The 20782-nt window shown below is 42.9% G+C and overlaps 1 protein-coding gene across 5 annotated transcripts in view; it reads left to right on the top strand.

Moving 5' to 3' along the window:
• LOC106562535 (semaphorin-6D-like) overlaps positions 1–5786 on the top strand; it is a 41780-nt gene extending 35994 nt beyond the window's left edge. For all 5 annotated transcript variants that reach the window (XM_082957875.1, XM_082957873.1, XM_082957874.1 and 2 more), the window contains one exon: positions 1644–5786. In XM_082957875.1, coding sequence (XP_082814001.1) covers positions 1644–2849 — 1206 coding nt within the window. In that variant the 3' untranslated portion in view covers positions 2850–5786. The remainder of the gene's footprint in view (positions 1–1643) is intronic.
• The last annotated feature ends 14996 nt before the right edge of the window (positions 5787–20782 follow it).

Below are 20782 nucleotides of genomic sequence, written 5' to 3'. Positions count from 1 at the left end.
ATTTTTTGCTAATTTATCATTAAAAAAAAACTAATATTACATTTACATAAGTATTCAGACCCTTTACTCAGTACTTTGTTGAAGCACCTTTGGCAGCGATTACAGCCTCTGTTACGTCCTGACCAGTATAAGGGTTATTTGTTATTGTAGTTTGGTCAGGACGTGGCAGAGGGTATTTTGTTTATGTGGTTCGGGGTGGTGATTTATGTAGTAGGGTGTTTGATTTATTATTTCCGGGTTTTGGTCTATGTTCTATGTTTTGTATTTCTATGTTCTTTCTGGTTTGTTGTATTTCTATGTTTAGGTTGATGGGGGGTTGGACTCTCAATTGGAGGCAGGTGCTTTCTCGTTGCCTCTGATTGAGAGTCCTATATATGGGTAATTGTTTGGTTTGGTGTTGTGTGAGCTTGTTTCTTGTTTTGCCTTTGTGAGCTTGACAAGACTGTTTTGTTGTTCGTGCGTTTTTCGGTTTGTTATTTTGGTGTTCTCTTTATTTAAAAAGAAATAACAAGATGAGCATCCACATTCCTGCTGCGTTTTGGTCCTCCATTCCTGACGCTAAACTCAAAAGGGGCCAGAATATCAAATAAAATACATAAATAAAATAACTGCTTCACCTTTGAACTTTGAGCTTGGCACACATGTATTTGGGGAGTTTCTCCCACTCTTCTCTGCAGATCCTCTCAAGTTCTGTCAGGTTGGATGGGGAGCGTTGTGCACAGCTATTTTCAGGTCTCTCCAGAGATGTTCGATCAGGTTTAAGTCTGGGCTCTGGCTGGGCCACTCAAGGACATTCAGAGACCTGTCCCGAATCCACTCCTGCGTTTTCTTGGCTGTGTGCTTAGGGTCGTTGTTCTGTTGGAAGGTGAACCTTCGCCCCATTCTGAGTTCCTGAGTGCTCTGGAGCAGGTTTTCATCAAGGTTCTCTCTGTACTTTGCTCCGTTCATCTTTCCCTGAATCCTGACTAGTCTCCCAATCCCTGCCTCTGAAAAACATCCCCACAGCATGATGCTGCCACCACCATGCTTCACCGTAGGGATAGTGCCAGGTTTCTTCCAGACGTGATGCTTGACATTCAGGCCAAAGAGTTCAATCTTGGTTTCATCAGACCAGAGAATCTTGTTTCTCATGGTCTGAGAGTCTTTAAGTGCCTTTTGATGGTTGTCCTTCTGGAAGGTTCTCCCATCTCCACAGAGGAACTCTAGAGCTCTGTCAGAGTGACCATCGGGTTCTTGGTTACCTCCTTGACCAAGGCCAGCTTTAGGAAGAGTCTTGGTGGTTCCAAACTCTTCCATTTAAGAATGATGGAGGCCTCTGTGCTTTTGGGGACCGTCAATGCTGCAGACAGTTTTTGGTACCCTTCCCCAGATCTAAAAACCTGTTTTTCTTTTGTCATTATGGGGTATTGTGTGTAGATTGCTGAGGATTTATTTTTATTTAATCCATTTTATAATAAGGCTGTAACCTAACAAAATGTTTAAAAAGTCAAACGTGTGTGTGTGTGTGTGTGTGTGTGTGTGTGTGTGTGTGTGTGTGTGTGTGTGTGTGTGTGTGTGTGTGTGTGTGTGTGTGTGTGTGTTGGCTGGAGGAACCAAATTAACAATGCCCTCTCTTCTGTCTTCCTGTCCTGTCTTGTCTCCAGGAGTACCAGCCAAGTCTGGACTGTCCCAAGCTGTACACCAACTTACTGAGCAGTGGTAAGGACCTAACTCCTAACGGAGACACCAAGACCATGATCCTCCGGGACGGCTGTCAGCCCCCCGAGCTGGCCGCCCTGCCCACCCCCGAGTCTACCCCTGTGCTGCAGCAGAAAGGCCTGCAGCCAATCAGGAACCAGTGGGAGCGAGCCAATCACCACGGGAAGATCAACGGATCCAGGAAGAACTCCAACTCTACCTCCTCCTCCATCGCCAAGAGTCCCCAGTTCCACCCCAGTTCCTCCCCCCCTCCTCACCCCCAGCCCCACCCCCACCCTGCGCTGGGACACTCCCACATCCCCAGTGCCGTCGTCCTTCCCAACGCCACGCACGAATACCGCAGTGGTTACTATGGAAACCCGGCCGACGACGTCACGCCGCCGCGCACCCTGGACAGGAAGCCAGAGAACATGGAACACCTGCAGGCCACGCCCCCTCATTCTAAAGGAAGCAGGAAGGAGCAGAAGAGGTCGCTGGATGCCAGGAACACACTGAACGACCTGCTGAAGCACCTGAATGATGCTAACACGGCTAACGCTAGCTCCAAGGCTATCCTCCAAGAGGGGGCCGGCTCAGCGCCCCGACCCAGCAGACAACACCTGATGCTGGAGCATCTAGGGGACATCACTGAGGTTCCCCCCAAGGTCCCCAGCCGAGAGGCCTCTCTTTACTCCCCCTCCTCCTCCTCCCTGCCCAGGCACAGCCCCACCAAGAGGGTTGACGTCCCCCTGCCCTCCACCCCTAGCTCCCCCACAGGCAGCCTGGGTATGGGAGGAAGCATGAGCGGCACCCTGGAGAGGAGGTACGGCTCTCATCACAGGAGCTCTTCTCACAGACACTCCCTCACCGCCACCTCTCCCAACGGGGTCAGTATGGGGGTGTCGTTGTCGCACCAACACAGTATGAACAGAGGGGGGTACATGCCCCCCACCCCTCCCTCCAGACTGGACTCCCAGAGGGGGCTCCACTCCCCCCATCAACACCCCCACCCCCCCTCCCTGTCCCGCCAGAGCAGCTACAGTGGGCACGGCTCACTCCCTCGCCAGGGGCTTAAACGGACCCCGTCCCTAAAGCCTGACGTCCCCCCTAAACCCAACGCCTTCACCCCACAGACTCCTCAGATGAGGGTGGTCAACAAGTACAGCTACTAGGACACTATGGAGTGTACTAACTGGGACAGGGCAGGGGCACTACTGAGTGTGCTCTAGAGCCAGACTGGTTGTGAGAAGGCTTAGGGAGGGAGTAGGACCATGTGTGTTGGGGTGTGTTCCCTATGGAATGATTCATTCCTTCACTCTAAAAAGGGAAATCACACCAGTGGCCAAAGATGTGACGTGGAGTTCTGTGTCTTGTCTTGTGGCTCCATGTTTCTCTCCATCTCACAACACACTGGTCAGTCTCCTCTAACCCTGACCCCTGGCCCTGACACACTAACCCCAGCCCAGCCCCAGGACATAAGGCAGGGTGGGGGTAGATGGGTGTAGGGGTCCTGTAGGGGACTAGCGTGGCCCCCAGTGTGTAGCCTGGCCCTATGATCCTGACTGTGGACGGTACAAGGTCTAACTCCGAGAACTACTTGAAGAATGGGTCTGATGTCTCACTGTCACTAAGCACTGTCTGTTTATGTCACAAATGGCACCCTATTCCCTTTGTTGTCAACTACTTCTGACCACGGCACATAGGCCTGGTTGTACCTAGTGCACTATATAGGGAATAAGGGTGCCATTTGGAGGACACCCTCTGTCTTCCCATGAATGTGAACTGGACTGAACTGAACAAGGGGGAGGAATACGATAGAACTGTTTGTATCTTGTCTGTCTGGCTGATGGGGGAGAGCAGCGAGGAGACACTAAACATAGTGTCCCTTTAGAGGTGTTTAACTCAACTATAAAGACTGAGGAGGAAGGAAGGCAACAGAGAGAACACCAGTGTGTGTCAGCTAGAGGGCAAAACCCAATGTACAGCAAACACATACACACACACTTTGCTTGGGGAGGTGAAAGGCCTGGCTGCCTACGTACCCTAACAGGGACCCTCTGTAACTCACTGGGATATCTACTAAACACGTTTGCTGCTATTGGTTTATGATGAGTAATGTATGTTGCTATTGGTTTATGATGAGTACTATATGTTGAGTGTATTTAGTCCTCTTATGTGTCTGTACCCTACAGCTGCCGTTGTCTTCTGACGTGTGTGTGTGTGTGTGTGTGTGTGTGTGTGTGTGTGTGTGTGTGTGTGTGTGTGTGTGTGTGTGTGTGTGTGTGGTGTGTACAGACCATGCAATTCAATGCACTGTTAGAACAGGCTCCAGTGACATCAGAGTCCTCTATCAACACATACCACTCTTCTCCTGTCTCACACAGACACACAGATACAGACTGGCGATGCAGAGACCTTTCCTCCAGTCTTTCAATGTAGCAGTGTGGTATTTAGAAACATTTCATCCAACCCACTTCAACAGGCTGGTGTTGTTTTGGTTTGGTTTTCTTCATTTTATTCAGAAATGGAAGACGTAAACATTTTATGCAACACCAATGGGTTTAGTTGTGTCAGGTTGAAATGGCGTTCTGTAACATGTCTGTCTGTCTCACCTGCCAACTGCATGTCCGTCACTAGTGTTAGTCTCTGTGCTCCGGTGGGAGTTCACACACTGTTCTCTGTGTGGTAGTTGCCCCAAGGTACAGATGCAGGATCAGCTTACCCTCTCTCAAACCTAATCTTCACCATTTCCAGGGTAACTGATCTTAGATCTTTGGTTCTCTGGTTGCCATTTTGGTTCCAGAGGCAGTGTTGTGTTTGCAGTTTCCCAGTGAGTGACAAGTGTACAATCACACCAACATCTACCAATGTGTCCTACCGAGTCATGCTGGTAATGACAAGATACTGTACATATTATAAATATATGAGTATACCTATTTTTAGGCCAGTTAACCCCAATCTGTGCATCGTGTGCCTTATTCAACGAATGATCGATATACAGAAATATTGAGGGAAAAAAGTGATTTGGTCCTGAATATGTCATTATTGTTACAATATAGCCTAAGCAACTCTGATTATTTGAATTCAGAGTGAAATTTGTGTTCCGCATTTAAATTTGTATTTATCTACCAAACTGCAGTTATTTCGATTCTAGAACTAAGAGTCGGTTTAGTCACCAACATTCCATTACAGAATGCAGGCTGAAGCAAAGCATGCTGGGATTACAGTATCCGTATATGACCTCATGAAAAAGAAGGCTGCTGATAGGCCAAGCTGAGGTTCCATGCAGTGAATGTACTATTATGGCATGGGGATGTAGACTGACTGACTCTTGTCTTCTCTCTAAATGCTTTGCTTCAAAACACTCAGCTCAACATGGCACTATACAGCCCAATATACAGTAAACAGTCAATACAGTACTCAATAAAACATCTAACCCAGTATTAAGGTAAACACTCCGGGTAATTATTATAGATCAAAGATGTGTATCTAATGTCTTAATAAACTGTTCCATTAGAGTGAGCAGTGGTCATGTGACCAGGACATGTATAACAACAGGATGTGGGTCAGATCTTACATTGAGAATGAAGTTTATGATTTGGGTACATTTACTTTATTTGGGGAATTAATTTGTCTGCCTGTTTGGAACCCGAAGCCACATTTTGTTTAAAAAGATAATTGTATTAATTAAAGAATATTGTCTATCAGTCGTCCTCTGCTAACCAGTGTTTGGGCTCAGAGACACACACACACACACACACACACACCCCTCTGTTCCATTCGTCCAGACAGACAGGCTGTGCTCAGCTGTCTTGTGCATTGCCATATTGACCTGGGTCTTTGTGTTGCAGTGTCAGTCTAAAGCCTTCCTACCCTCCTGTCTATCTATGCTCTATGTGTGCAGATGAACCAGCCTCGTCGACATTACCTTTCTAATACTGTTCTGATTGGACAGTAAGACCTCCTGATGTTTGTTCAGAGTGTTTGTAGATATGTTGTAAAGTTGGAACTGTGAATGTGTACAAAATGATCGTCTTTTGTTTCAGGACTTCTTGATGATTTTTTTTAACATGGCATGTATAGTTGAAATAAAATTTTACTGCACAGAATTCTGATTCTGAGAGATATCCTTGTTTTTTTCTGATTCTCAGAAGACAGCGGATTAGACCAGTGATTCTCTAATCCAGTTAGTGAGCACAAGATGCAGTGATCACTGAACTCACTATAGAAGTCAGATATCAACATACTGTTCATGTTCAACTGTAGTGATTTAGCAAAGCCACTCCTCAAGCTTTTGTTTCATTAGAGTTTCATGAGTGAAATCTTAACTGGGACACTAATGCCTATATTTATACAAAGTGTTCCTTCTTCAACATATCCCACAGCAGAAGAACAGGCTATTTGTCTCCATGCACCCCTGCTATCATCACAAACCACTAGCTAACATCAAACACTATTTACACCTCTGCCAAACAATGTCCTGTTCTCCTCTGGCACTGACTGAGCTACATATCTACAGTTATACATGTAAGACAGCATTGTTTCACAAATATAAATTCAAAATGTGGATGGAGATTTGTTAAGATTTGGTGTTGCAGGCCAGGCTGTTTCTGCTTAGGGTTGCCAATAAGTCATTGTTACCTTGCCAATAGTGTTGTTGTCCTGCCAACAACAATGTTGAGTTGTTGCATTTCCAAAGCAAAGTAGTGCTGTTGCATGCCTAGGCTTTAGCTTAGTGGGCTTACATGGTCTTGAGGTTTGCAGATGACCTTGGTTCGATTCCCTTTTGGTCATAGCAGCGCTGGATTGGTGATTGCCATCTGAGAGGAGATCTGTTGCAGAGCAGAGTGTGTGTGTGTGTGTGTGTGTGTGTGTGTGTCTGGTGTGTGTGTGTGTGTGTGTGTGTGTGTGTGTGTGTGTGTGTGTGTGTGTGTGTGTGTGTGGTCATGTGGGAAAGTTTCCAGAGTGGTTTGTTGCTGTGGAGATGAACATCTGGTCCAAGTCCCTCCCTGCTCTCGGCTTAAGATCTGAGCCTCAGCACTGTGCCAGGCACTTGAACACACACTAACACACCGTACACATGCACACTAACCCAGTACGGTCACAGTGATGAGATGAGATATAGAAGAGCGGACCAGGCCTGGGTGGGGGTATGAGGAGGCTACTCTTACCCCGCTTGATCCGTTGAATGAAAATAATTATGCTGAAGAATGACATTCTCTGTTTTACAGATACACACAAACACACAATGGGGTTCTGCTTACCTGTGTGATTCATGGTGTTGTCATTACAGTGGCAGATGTAGTGCTATTTAATGGCTCCTCTATTTGCCTGCTACACCCCCCCCCCCCCCCCCCCCCACTATTAAGCTCTGATGTCAGGCACACTCATGCACGCTGTAACGCTGGGCCTGAAGGACACCATGCATCTGGAGGTCATTCTCCTCTCAGTCACCACTACAGACAACATCACATAAACACTACAGACAACATCACATAAACACTACAGACAACATCACATAAACTCTACAGACAACTTCACATAAACACTACAGACAACATCACATCAACACTACAGACAACATCACATAAACACTACAGACAACTTCACATAAACACTACAGACAACATCACATAAACACTACAGACAACATCACATAAACACTACAGACAACAACACATAAACACTACAGACAACATCACATAAACACTACAGACAACATCACATAAACACTACAGACAACATCACATAAACACTACAGACAACATCACATAAACACTACTGACAACTTCACATAAACACTACAGACAACAACACATAAACACTACAGACAACATCACATAAACACTACAGACAACATCACATAAACACTACAGACAACATCACATAAACACTACAGACAACATCACATAAACACTACAGACAACTTCACATAAACACTACAGACAACAACACATAAACACTACAGACAACAACACATAAACACTACAGACAACATCACATAAACACTACAGACAACATCACATAAACACTACAGGCAACAACACATAAACACTACAGACAACATCACATAAACACTACAGACAACATCACATAAACACTACAGACAACAACACATAAACACTACAGACAACATCACATAAACACTACAGGCAACAACACATAAACACTACAGGCAACAACACATAAACACTACAGGCAACATCACATAAACACGACAGGCAACAACACATATACAGGGTACACACAACACATAAACAGGGTACACACAACACATTCAGGCCAGGGTTCAATCCGAAACAGCACTATAGTGTGCTTGGCATTTAAAGGTCATTTCCAATTGAACTGTCATCTGCAGCGTTTACTCTAAATGTGATCTATATGTACGCAGTATCATTACCTTTAAAGGCCACATTGTCGAATAGAGCGCTCAGATTGAATCCGGGCCTAACATAAACAGGGTGCTAAAAACATATAATGAACATAAACAGGGTGCTAAAAACATATAATGAACATAAACAGGGTGCTAAAAACATATAATGAACATAAACAGGGTTCTAAAAACATAATGAACATAAACAGGGTGCTAAAAACACATAATGAACATAAACAGGGTTCTAAAAACATATAATGAACATAAACAGGGTACTAACAACACATAATGCACATAAACAGGGTGCTGACAACACATAATGAACATATACATGGTACTAAAATCACATAATGAACATAAACAGGGTACTATCAACACATGATGAACATATACAGGGTACTAAAAACATAATGAACATAAGCATGGCACTAAAATCACATAATGAACATAAACAGGGTACTAACAACACATAATGAACATATACAGGGTACTAACAACACATAATGAATATAAACAGGGTACTAACAACACATAATGAACATATACAGGGTACTAACAACATAATGAACATAAACAGGCTACTAACAACACATAATGAACATAAACAGGGTACTAACAACATAATGAACATAAACGGAGTACTAACAACACATAATGAACATAAACAGGGTACTAACAACCCATAATGAACATATACAGGGTACTAACAACACGATGAGCATAAACAGGGTGCTGACAACACATAATGAACATGGTACTAAAAACACATAATGAACATAAACAGGGTACTAACAACACATAATGAACATAAACAGGGTACTGACAACACATAATGAACATAAACAGGGTACTAACAACACATAATGAACATAAACAGGGTACTGACAACACATAATGAACATAAACAGGGTACTAACAACACGATGAACATAAACAGGGTGCTAACAACACATAATGAACATAAACAGGGTACTGACAACACATAATTAACATAAACAGGGTAATAACAACACATAATTAACATAAACAGGGTACTGACAACACATAATGAACATAAACAGGGTACTAACAACACATGATGAACATATACAGGGTACTAAAAACATAATGAACATAAGCATGGCACTAAAATCACATAATGAACATAAACAGGGTACTAACAACACATAATGAACATATACAGGGTACTAACAACATAATGAACATAAACAGGCTACTAACAACACATAATGAACATAAACAGGGTACTAACAACATAATGAAAATAAACGGGGTACTAACAACACATAATGAACATAAACAGGGTACTAACAACCCATAATGAACATGTACAGGGTACTAATAACACGATGAGCATAAACAGGGTGCTGACAACACATAATGAACATGGTACTAAAACACATAATGAACAAAGACAGGGTACTAACAACACATAATGAACATATATACAGGGTACTAACAACACATAATGAACATAGACAGGGTACTAACAACACATAATGAATATAAACAGGGTACTAACAACACATAATGAACATATACAGGGTACTAACAACATAATGAACATAAACAGGCTACTAATAACACATAATGAACATAAACAGGGTACTAACAACATAATGAACATAAACAGGGTACTAACAACACATAATGAACATAAACAGGGTACTAACAACCCATAATGAACATATACAGGGTACTAATAACACGATGAGCATAAACAGGGTGCTGACAACACATAATGAACATGGTACTAAAAACACATAATGAACATATACAGGGTACTAACAACACATAATGAACATATATACAGGGTACTAACAACACGATGAACATAAACAGGGTGCTGACAACACATAATGAACATAAACAGGGTACACACAACACATAAACAGGGTACACACAACACATTCAGGCCAGGGTTCAATCCGAAACAGCACTATAGTGTGCTTGGCATTTAAAGGTCATTTCCAATTGAACTGTCATCTGCAGCGTTTACTCTAAATGTGATCTATATGTACGCAGTATCATTACCTTTAAAGGCCACATTGTCGAATAGAGCGCTCAGATTGAATCCGGGCCTAACATAAACAGGGTACTAAAAACATATAATGAACATAAACAGGGTGCTAAAAACATATAATGAACATAAACAGGGTGCTAAAAACATATAATGAACATAAACAGGGTTCTAAAAACATAATGAACATAAACAGGGTGATAAAAACACATAATGAACATAAACAGGGTTCTAAAAACATAATGAACATAAACAGGGTTCTAAAAACATATAATGAACATAAACAGGGTACTAACAACACATAATGCACATAAACAGGGTGCTGACAACACATAATGAACATATACATGGTACTAAAATCACATAATGAACATAAACAGGGTACTATCAACACATGATGAACATATACAGGGTACTAAAAACATAATGAACATAAGCATGGCACTAAAATCACATAATGAACATAAACAGGGTACTAACAACACATAATGAACATATACAGGGTACTAACAACACATAATGAATATAAACAGGGTACTAACAACACATAATGAACATATACAGGGTACTAACAACATAATGAACATAAACAGGCTACTAACAACACATAATGAACATAAACAGGGTACTAACAACATAATGAACATAAACGGAGTACTAACAACACATAATGAACATAAACAGGGTACTAACAACCCATAATGAACATATACAGGGTACTAACAACACGATGAGCATAAACAGGGTGCTGACAACACATAATGAACATGGTACTAAAAACACATAATGAACATAAACAGGGTACTAACAACACATAATGAACATAAACAGGGTACTGACAACACATAATGAACATAAACAGGGTACTAACAACACATAATGAACATAAACAGGGTACTGACAACACATAATGAACATAAACAGGGTACTAACAACACGATGAACATAAACAGGGTGCTAACAACACATAATGAACATAAACAGGGTACTGACAACACATAATTAACATAAACAGGGTAATAACAACACATAATTAACATAAACAGGGTACTGACAACACATAATGAACATATACATGGTACTAACAACACGATGAACATAAACAGGGTGCTGACAACACATAATGAACATATACAGGGTACTAACAACACATAATGAACATATACAGGGTACTAACAACACATAATGAACATATACAGGGTACTAACAACACGATGAACATAAACAGGGAACTGACAACACACAATGAACATATACATGGTACTAAAAACAGATAATGAACATATACAGGGTACTAACAACACATAATTGTCACGCCCTGACCTGAGAGAGCCTTTTTATGTCTCTATTTAGGTTTGGTCAGGGTGTGATTTGGGTGGGCATTCTATGTCTGTATTTCTATGTTGGGGATTGCTTTGTTTCGGCCGGGTATGGCTCCCAATCAGGAACAGCTGTACATCGTTGTTGCTGATTGGGAGTCATACTTAGGCAGCATGTTTTTCCTTTGGGTTTTGTGGGTAGATATTTTCTGTTTAGTGTTTTGCACCTTTTTTGTGTTTAAAGTGTTCGATCTTTAATAAATTCACTAACCACGCTGCGCCTTGGTCCACTCTCTCCAAAGACAGCCGTTACAATAATGAACATATACAGGGAACTAACAACACATAATGAACATATACGGGGTACTAACGACACATAATGAACATTTACAGGGTACTGACAACACACAGACTCTGGGGGATATATACCTCAATCCTAAAGAAAATTTGTGGGCAGAACTGAAAAAGCGTGTGCGAGCAAGGAGGCCTACAAACCTGACTCAGTTACACCAGGAGGAATGGTCCAAAATTCACCCAACTTATTGTGGGAAGCTTGTGGAAGGCAACCCAAAATGTTTGACCCAAGTTAAACAATTTAAAGGCAATGCTACCAAATACTAATTGAGTGTATGTAAACTTCTGACCCACTGGGAATATGATGAAAGAAATTAAAGCTGAAATAAATCATTCTCTCTACTGTTATTCTGACATTTCACATTCTTAAAATCAAGTGGTGATCCTAACTGATCTAAGACAGGGAATTTTTGCTAGAATTAAATGTCAGGAATTGTGAAAAACTGAGTTTAAATGTAGTTGGCTAAGGTGTATGTAAACTTCCAACTTCAACTGTAGGTGCAGATGTGAACTAGTGAGAACGAAATATGCAGTGACATCACCCTAACCATGCAGTGACACCCCTCTAACCATGCAGTGACATCACCGTAACCATGCAGTGACACCACAGAAACCATGCAGTGACATCACTGTAACCATGCTGTGACATCACTGTAACCATGCTGTGACACCACTCTAACCATGCAGTGACATCACTCTAACAGTGCAGTGACACCACCGTAACCATGCAGTGACACCACTCTAACCATGTAGTGACATCACCCTAGCCATGCAGTGACATCACTGTAACCATGCAGTGACACCACTCTAACCATGTAGTGACATCACCGTACCCATGCAGTGACACCACTCTAACCATGCAGTGACATCACTCTAACCATGCAGTGACACCACTCGAACCATGCAGTGACACAACTCTAACCATGCATTGGCATCACCTACCCTGAGATCCAAGTCAAGAGTGTGTGTTCGAACAGGGTGGGTCATCGTCATTGCCGTCAGAATGTTGACACAAGACCTCTTTCATTTGCTTTCAGCAGGGCAGGTTGAAAACTCTCACCTCCTAGCTACTCCTCTCAATTCAATTCAAAGGGCTTTATTGGTATGGGAAACATATGTTTACATGGTCAATGCTAGTGAAATGGATAAACAAAAGTGAAATAAACAATAAAAAGTGAACATTAAATATTACATTCACAAGTTCCAAAATAATATAATAATAGACATTTCAAATGTCATATTATGTCATATACAGTGGTGTAACGATGTGCAAATAGTTAAAGTACAAAAGGGAAAGTAAATAAACATAAATATGGGTTGTATTTACAATGATGTTTGTTGTTCACTGGTTGCCCTTTTCTTGTGGCAACAGGACACAAATCTTGCTGCTGTGATGGCACACTGGTATTTCACCCAACAAATATGGGAGTTTATCAAAATTGGATTTGTTTTCAAATTCTTTGTGGTTCTGTGTAATCTGAAGGAAATGAATGTCTCTAATATGGTCATACATTTGGCAGGAGGTTAGGAAGTGCAGCTCAATTTCCACCTCATTTTGTGGGCAGTGTGCACATAGCCTGTCTTCTCTTGAAAGCCAGGTCTGCCCACGGCAGCATTTCTCAATAGCAAGGCTATGCTCACTGAGTCTGTACATAGTCAAAGCTTTCCTTAAGTTTGGGTCAGTCACAGTGATCAGGTATTCTACCACTGTGTACTCTCTGTTTAGGGCCAAATAGCATTCTATTTTGCTTACTTTCTTTGTTAATTCTTTCCAATGTGTCAAGTAATTGTCTTTTTGTTTTCTCATGATTTGGTTAGGTCTATTTGTGTTGCTGTTCACAAACACAAACAGACACCACACAGCCCCAGGACCAGCTTGCTTGGGGGATTGTTCTCCAGGTTCATCTCTCTGTAAGTAATGAAAGGTTTGGGAATCACTTCCTTTTAGATGGTTGTGGAATTTAACGGCTGTTTTCTGGATTTTGATAATTAGTGGGTATTGGCCTAATTCTGCTCTGCATGCATTATTTGGTATTTTACGTTATACATGGAGGATATTTTTTCAGAATTCTGCATGCAGAGTCTCAATTTGGTGTTTTTCCCATTTTGTGAATTCTTGGTTGGTGAGCGGACCCCAGACCTCACAACCATAAAGGGGAATGGGTTCTATAACTGATTAAAGTATTTTTTGCCAGATCCTAATTGGTATGTCAAATTTTATGTTATTTTTGATGGCATAGAAGGCCCTACTTCTAGAAGGCCCTACTTCTGTGTCTCAGACATAAGGAAGTGGAAGGCTGCAAACTTTCTACTTTTAAACTCGGACAAAACAGAGATGCTTGTTCTAGGTCCCAAGAAACAAAGAGATCTTCTGTTGAATCTGACAATTAATCTGGATGGTTGTCCAGTCGTCTCAAATAAAACTGTGAAGGACCTCGGCGTTACTCTGGACCCTGATCTCTCTTTTGAAGAACATATCAAGACTGTTTCAAGGACAGCTTTTTTCCATCTACGTAACATTGCAAAAATCTGAAACTTTCTGTCCAAAAATGACGCAGAAACATTAATCCATGCCTTTGTTACTTCTAGGTTGGACTACTGCAATGCTCTACTTTCCGGCTACCCGGATAAAGCACTAAATAAACTTCAGTTAGTGCTAAATACGGCTGCTAGAATCCTGACAAGAACCAAAAAATTTGATCATATTACTCCAGTGCTAGCCTCCCTACACTGGCTTCCTGTTAAGGCAAGGGCTGAATTCAAGGTTTTACTGCTAACCTGCAAAGCATTACATGGGCTTGCTCCTACCTATCTTTCCGATTTGGTCCTGCCGTACATACCTACACGTACGCTACGGTCACAAGACGCGGGCCTCCTAATTGTTCCTAGAATTTCTAAGAAAACAGCTGGAGGCAGGGCTTTCTCCTATAGAGCTCCATTTTTATGGAATAGTCTGCCTACCCATGTGAGAGACGCAGACTCAGTCTCAACCTTTAAGTCTTTACTGAAGACATATCTCTTCAGTAGGTCCTATGATTAAGTGTAGTCTGGCCCAGGGGTGTGAAGGTGAACGGAAAGGCTGGAGCAACGAACCGCCCTTGCTGTCTCTGCCTGGCCGGTTCCCCTCTTTCCACTGGGATTCTTTGCCTCTACCCCTATTACAGGGACTGAGTCACTGGCTTACTGGTGTTCTTCCATGCCGTCCCTGGGAAGGGTGCGTCACTTGAGTGGGTTGAGTCACTGACGTCATCTTCCTGTCTGGGTTGGCCCCCCCTTGGGTTGTGCCGTGGCGGAGATATTTGTGGGCTTTACTCGGCCTTGCCCCGGGATGGTATGTTGGTGGTTGGAGATACCTCTCCAGTGGTGTGGGGGCTGTGCTTTGGCAAAGTCGGTGGGGTTTATATCCTACCTGTTTGGTTTCATCGGATGGGGCCACAGTGTCTCCTGACCCCTCCTGTCTCAGCCTCCAGTATTTATGCTGCAGTAGTGTCGGGGGGCTAGGGTCAGTCTGTCACATCTGGAGTATTTCTCTTGTCTTTTCTGGTGTCCTGTGTGAATTTAAGTATGCTCTCTCTAATTCTCTCTTTCTCTCTTTCTTTCTCTCTCTCGGAGGACCTGAGCCCTAGGACCATGCCTCAGGACTACCTGGCTTGATGACTCCTTTCTGTCCCTTGTTCACCTGGCCGTGCTGCTGCTCCAGTTCCAACTGTTCTGCCTGCAGCTATGGAACCCTGACCTGTTCACCGGACGTGCTACCTGTCCCAGACCTGCTGTCCCAGACCTGCTGGAACCCTGACCTGTTCACCGGACGTGCTACCTGTCCCAGACCTGCTGTTTTCAACTCTTTAGAGACAGCAGGAGCGGTAGAGATACTCTCAAAGATCGGCTATGAAAATGCCAACTGACACTTACTCTTGTGTTACTGACTTGTTGCACCCGCGACAACTACTGTGATTATTATTATTTGACCATACTGGTCATTTATGCACATTTGAACATCTTGGCCATGTGCTGTTATAATTTCCACCCGGCACAGCCAGAAGAGGACTGGCCACCCCTCATAGCCTGGTTCCTCTCTAGGTTTCTTCCTAGGTTTTGGCCTTTCTAGGGAGTTTTTCCTAGCCACCCTGCTTCTACAACTGCATTGCTTGCTGTTTGGGGTTTTAGGCTGGGTTTCTGTACAGCACTTTGAGATATCAGCTGATGTAAGAAGGGCTATATAAATACATTTGATTTGATTTGATTTTGATACTTGCCTCGTCTCTCAGATCGTTCACAGCTTTGTGGACGTTACCTGTAGCACTGATGTTTAGGCCGAGATATGTATAGTTTTTGCGTGCTCTAGGGCAACGGTGTCTAGATGGAATTTGTATTTGTGGTCCTGGGAACTAGACCTTTTTTGGAACACCATTATTTCGTCTTACTGACGTTACTTACTGACGGGCCCAGGTCTGACAGAATCTGTGCAGAAGATCTAAGTGCTGCTGTAGGCCCTCATTGGTTGGGGACAGAAGCACCAAATCATCAGAAACAGTAGGCATTTGACTTCAGATTGTAGTATGGTGAGGCCGGGTGCTGCAGACTGTTCTAGTGACCTTGTCAATTTGTTGATATACAGTTGCAAGACAAAGTTTGTGAACACTTTGGAATTACCTGGATTTCTGCATTGATTACTCATAAAATGTGATCTGATCTTCATCTAAGTCACAATAAGAGACAAACACAGTCTGACTAAACTAATAACACACAAACAGTTGTACTTTTCAAATTTCTATTGAAGACATTGAGTAATCATTCACAGTGCAGGCTGGAAAAAGCAAGTGAGCCCTTGAATTTAGTGTAGATCCTCCTTTAGCAGCAACAACCTCCACCAAACATTTCCTGTAGCTGCTTATAAGACTTGCACAACGTTGAGGAGGAATTTTGAACCATTCCTCCCAACAAATCTGTTTCAGTTCATCAATATTTCTGGGTTGTCTTGATTGCACAGCCCTCTTCAGGTCATGCCACAGCATCTCGATTGGGTTGAGGTCCGGACTCTGACTTGGCCATTCCAAAACACAAATCTTCTTCCTTTTCAGCCATTCTTTAGTTGATTTACTTGTGTGCTTTGTGTCTGTCACGTCCTGACCCTAGTAAGATGTAATTTTCTATAGTAGAGTAGGTCAGGGCGTGACAGGGGGTGTTTTGTGTTTTTCTATGTTTTCTATTTCTATGTTTGTCTTCTAGGTTTTCTATTTCTATGTTGTTGTTTTTTTAGACGACCCTTGTTACAGGGTCATTGTCTTGTTGCATCACCCAACCTCTCTTAAGCTTGAGGTCATGGACTGCTGCCCAGACATTCTGCTGTAAAATGTCTTGATACACTTTAGAATTCATTGTTCCCTCAATGATTGCAAGGCTTCCAGGCTCTGAGGCAACAAAGCAGCCCCAAACCATGATGCTCCCTCCACCATGCTTCACAGTTGGGATGAGGTTTTGGTGTTGGTGTGCAAAGCCCTTTTTCTTCCACACATAGCGTTATGCATTTTTCCCAAAAAGTTCAACTTTTGTCTCATCTGTCCACAGTACATTTTCCCAGAAGCGTTGTGGAACATCCAGGTGGTCTTGGGCAAACTTGAGACGTGCCGCAATGTTTTTTTAGACAGCAGTGTTTTCCTTCATGGTGTCCTTCCATGAACACCATTGTTGTTCTGTGTTTTTTTGATAGTGGACACATGAACACAGACTTTCGTTGTTTGTAGAGTTTTCTGGAGGTCTTTTGTTGTTACCCTTGGGTTCTTTCTCACCTCTTTCAGGTGATCTTCGCAGGACACCCACTCCTAGGGAGAGTAGCAACAGTCCTGAATCTTCTCCATTTGTAGACAATTTGTCTTACTGTGATGAACACCAAGGTCTTTATCAATGCTTTTGTAACCTTTTCCAGCTTCGTGCATCTCTATAATGTGTCTTCTAAGGTCCTGTGAAAGTTGTTGGGATTGAGGCATGGTTCACACTAACCAATTATTCTGAAGAAGAACAGATTTGTCAATAACCAGGCTTTGTGTGCCTTTATTTAAAGGGCAGGGCACCTGTGCAACCCACACCTCCAATCTCATCTCCTTAATTGAAGCACCTGACTACAAATAGCTTTTGGAGAAGTCGCTAACACAGAGGTTCACTTACTTTTTCCAGCCTGCACTGTGAATGATTACTTAATGTCTTCAAAAAAATGTGAAAAGTACAACTGTTTGTGCATTACTAGTTTAGTCAGATTGTGTTTGTCTATTATTGTGACTAAGATGACGATCAGACCACATTGTATGAGTAATCAACGCAGAAATCCAGGTAATTCCAACGGGTTCACACACTTTTTCTTGCAACTGTACATGTTAAAGTGGGTGGGGCTTAAGCTGCATCCCTGTCTCACCCCACGGCCCTGTGGAAAGAAATGTGTGTGTTTCTTGTCAATTTTAAACACACACTTGTTGTTTGTGTACATGGATTTTATAATGTTGTATGTTTTTCCCCCCAACACCATGTTCCATCAATTTGTATATCTCTCCTACTCGCTCTCTGTTGCGCTCTCTCTCTCTTTCTCTCTCTCTCTGTCTGTTTCTCTCTCTATCACTCACTTTGTCACACCTTATCCCCCTCTCACAAGCCCCCGCTTTCACACAGCAGTGGAAAATTTGGTGTGGGGAGAGGGCTGGGGTATACAGCTGGGGTTTGGGGCTGAGAAAATGGGGAATCAGGCTGGGAGAGGGCTGGGGTATACAGCTGGAGTTTTGGGTTGAGAGAATAGGGAATCAGGCTGGGAGAGGGCTGGGGTATAGACATGAGGTTTGGGGTCTGTGGGGCTGAAAGTTTGGAGTTTATTGTCATAAAATGTTCCTTTAGAAGAAGAAGTGAGAGATTTCCACTAGATGGGCCAGTTGCAAAGTCAAAAATGTGCTTTTTGGTCTTAATTTAAGGTTTGGGTTAGGCATTAGGGTTATTTGTATGGTTAAGGTTATGGTTATGGTTAAGATTAGGGTTGGGTTTAAAATCAGATTGCATGACTGTGGTTGTGCCAGCTAGTGACCAATCTGCAAAGCTTCCTCCAGAGCAAGTGGTGCCAGGAAAATAACTTCTCACTCAACGTCAACAAAACAAAGGAGTTGATCATGGACTTCAGGAAACAGCAAAAGGAGCATGCCCCTATCCACATCGACGGGACGGCAATGGAGAAGGTGGAAAGCATCAAATTCCTCTGCGTACACATCACTGACGATCTGAAAGGGTCCACCCACACAGACAGTGTGGTGAAGAATGTGCAACTGCACCTCTTCAACCTCAGGAGGCTGAAGAAACTACCTGCCCTCCAGGACACCTGCAGCACCCGATGTCACAGGAAGGCCAAAAAGATCATCAAGGACATAAACCACCTGAGCCACTGCCTGTTCACCCCGCTATCATCCAGAAGGCGAGGTCAGTACAGGTGCATCAAAGCTGGGACCGAGAGACTGAAAAACAGCTCCTATCTCAAGGCCTCAGACTGTTAAATAGCCATCACTAGCCGGCCACCACCCGGCTACTCAACTCTGCACCTTAGAGGCTGCTGCCCTATATACATAGACACAGAATCCCTGGCCACTTTAATAATGGAACGATAGCCACTTTAATAATGTTTAAATAATGTTTATATATTGCTTTACTCATCTCATGTATATACTGTATTCTATTATACTGTATTTTTGTCAATGCCACTCCGACATTGCTCAATCTAGTATTTATATATTTCTTAATTCCATTATTTTACTTTTAGATTTGTGTGTATTGTTGAGAATTGTTAGATACTATTGCAATGTTGGAGCTAGGAACACAAGCATTTCGCTACACCTGCAATAACATCTGCTAAATATGTGTATGTGACCAATACAATTTGATTTGATTTGATAAACGCTAGCCTGCGAAAGAAGCGGGAATCTGACTAGGACAGGAGCCTCTCTCTCTCTCTCTCTCTCTCTCTCTCTCTCTCTCTCTCTCTCTCTGTCTCTGTCTCTAGATTATAATGCAGGTCCCATCGCCGCTGTCTCATCAGATGTCCAGGCTGAATAGGCGAGGGTAGAGCAAAGTAAACACACAGAGCTATTCTGTCCTGTCCTTCATTCATCCCTCGACCCCCACGCCACACTCCTCCTCCGCCTCGTCGACTCTGTGTGTGTGTCTAAGGACATAGCAAGGAACTCATTCCCAAATAAACCCTTTCACCCACAGGTTGAAGGGAACACACTAAGGCACAAAGACACACACCCACACACACACAGGAATAACTAGATTACAGTAATTGTAGTAAGTGGATCTAGTAAAGCGTGTTGACACACAGCTATAGGAGTGAGAGAAAATAAAAGCGCTTGCCTGGATGGTGGAGCTCCACAGCAACCCTTCAATGGGGAAAACAAACTGTGTTACTGTAATAGAACCCCACCCCCTTTAACCTACACTCTCTATGGTCCATTTAGTTCACCCCTCACCCTACACCCCCCTCCTCTCTCTCTCTCTCTCTCTCTCTCTCTCTCTCTCTCTCTCTCTCTCTCTCTCTCTCTCTCTCTCTCTCTGATCTCCTCCAGACCTCCTTTGGAGATTGAAAGTAGCAATTAATTTAAATAATCACTCTGTACTCGTTCACAGTGCTCTCGTTCCAGCTCCCCTCCTCTCTTCCCCTCTTCTTTTCTTAACAGCAGTGGATGAAAACCTGCAATTACAGTTAGGAGCTGTAGTTATGGAAAGGTGTGTGAGAGGTTCTGTGTGTGATTCTCTACGATAGTCTCTCTCACACACTTAGGTGCAGTCATGCACACAGGCAAATGCGAACACACACAGACACGCACGCACGCACACTCACACACATAACATACAGAAAGGGTTCAATAGCCACTTAAAACCACAATTATAATGACAGGGAGCTTACATCCCCCGGTCGGCCTGGCAGCAGCAGTAGCCTGGAGTTGAAAAGAGAAGTTCTTCAGCAGCTATATGAGGAAGGAAGGCCTGGAAAATCTCTCTACTATACTAAAC

Source organism: Salmo salar, chromosome 11 (genome assembly GCF_965601325.2).
Source record: "Salmo salar chromosome 11, fSalSal1, whole genome shotgun sequence".
In the NCBI taxonomy this organism is placed as follows: Eukaryota; Metazoa; Chordata; class Actinopteri; order Salmoniformes; family Salmonidae; genus Salmo; species Salmo salar.
Note: the sequence above shows the minus strand (reverse complement) of the source record. Positions and strands in the feature narration are given on the sequence as shown.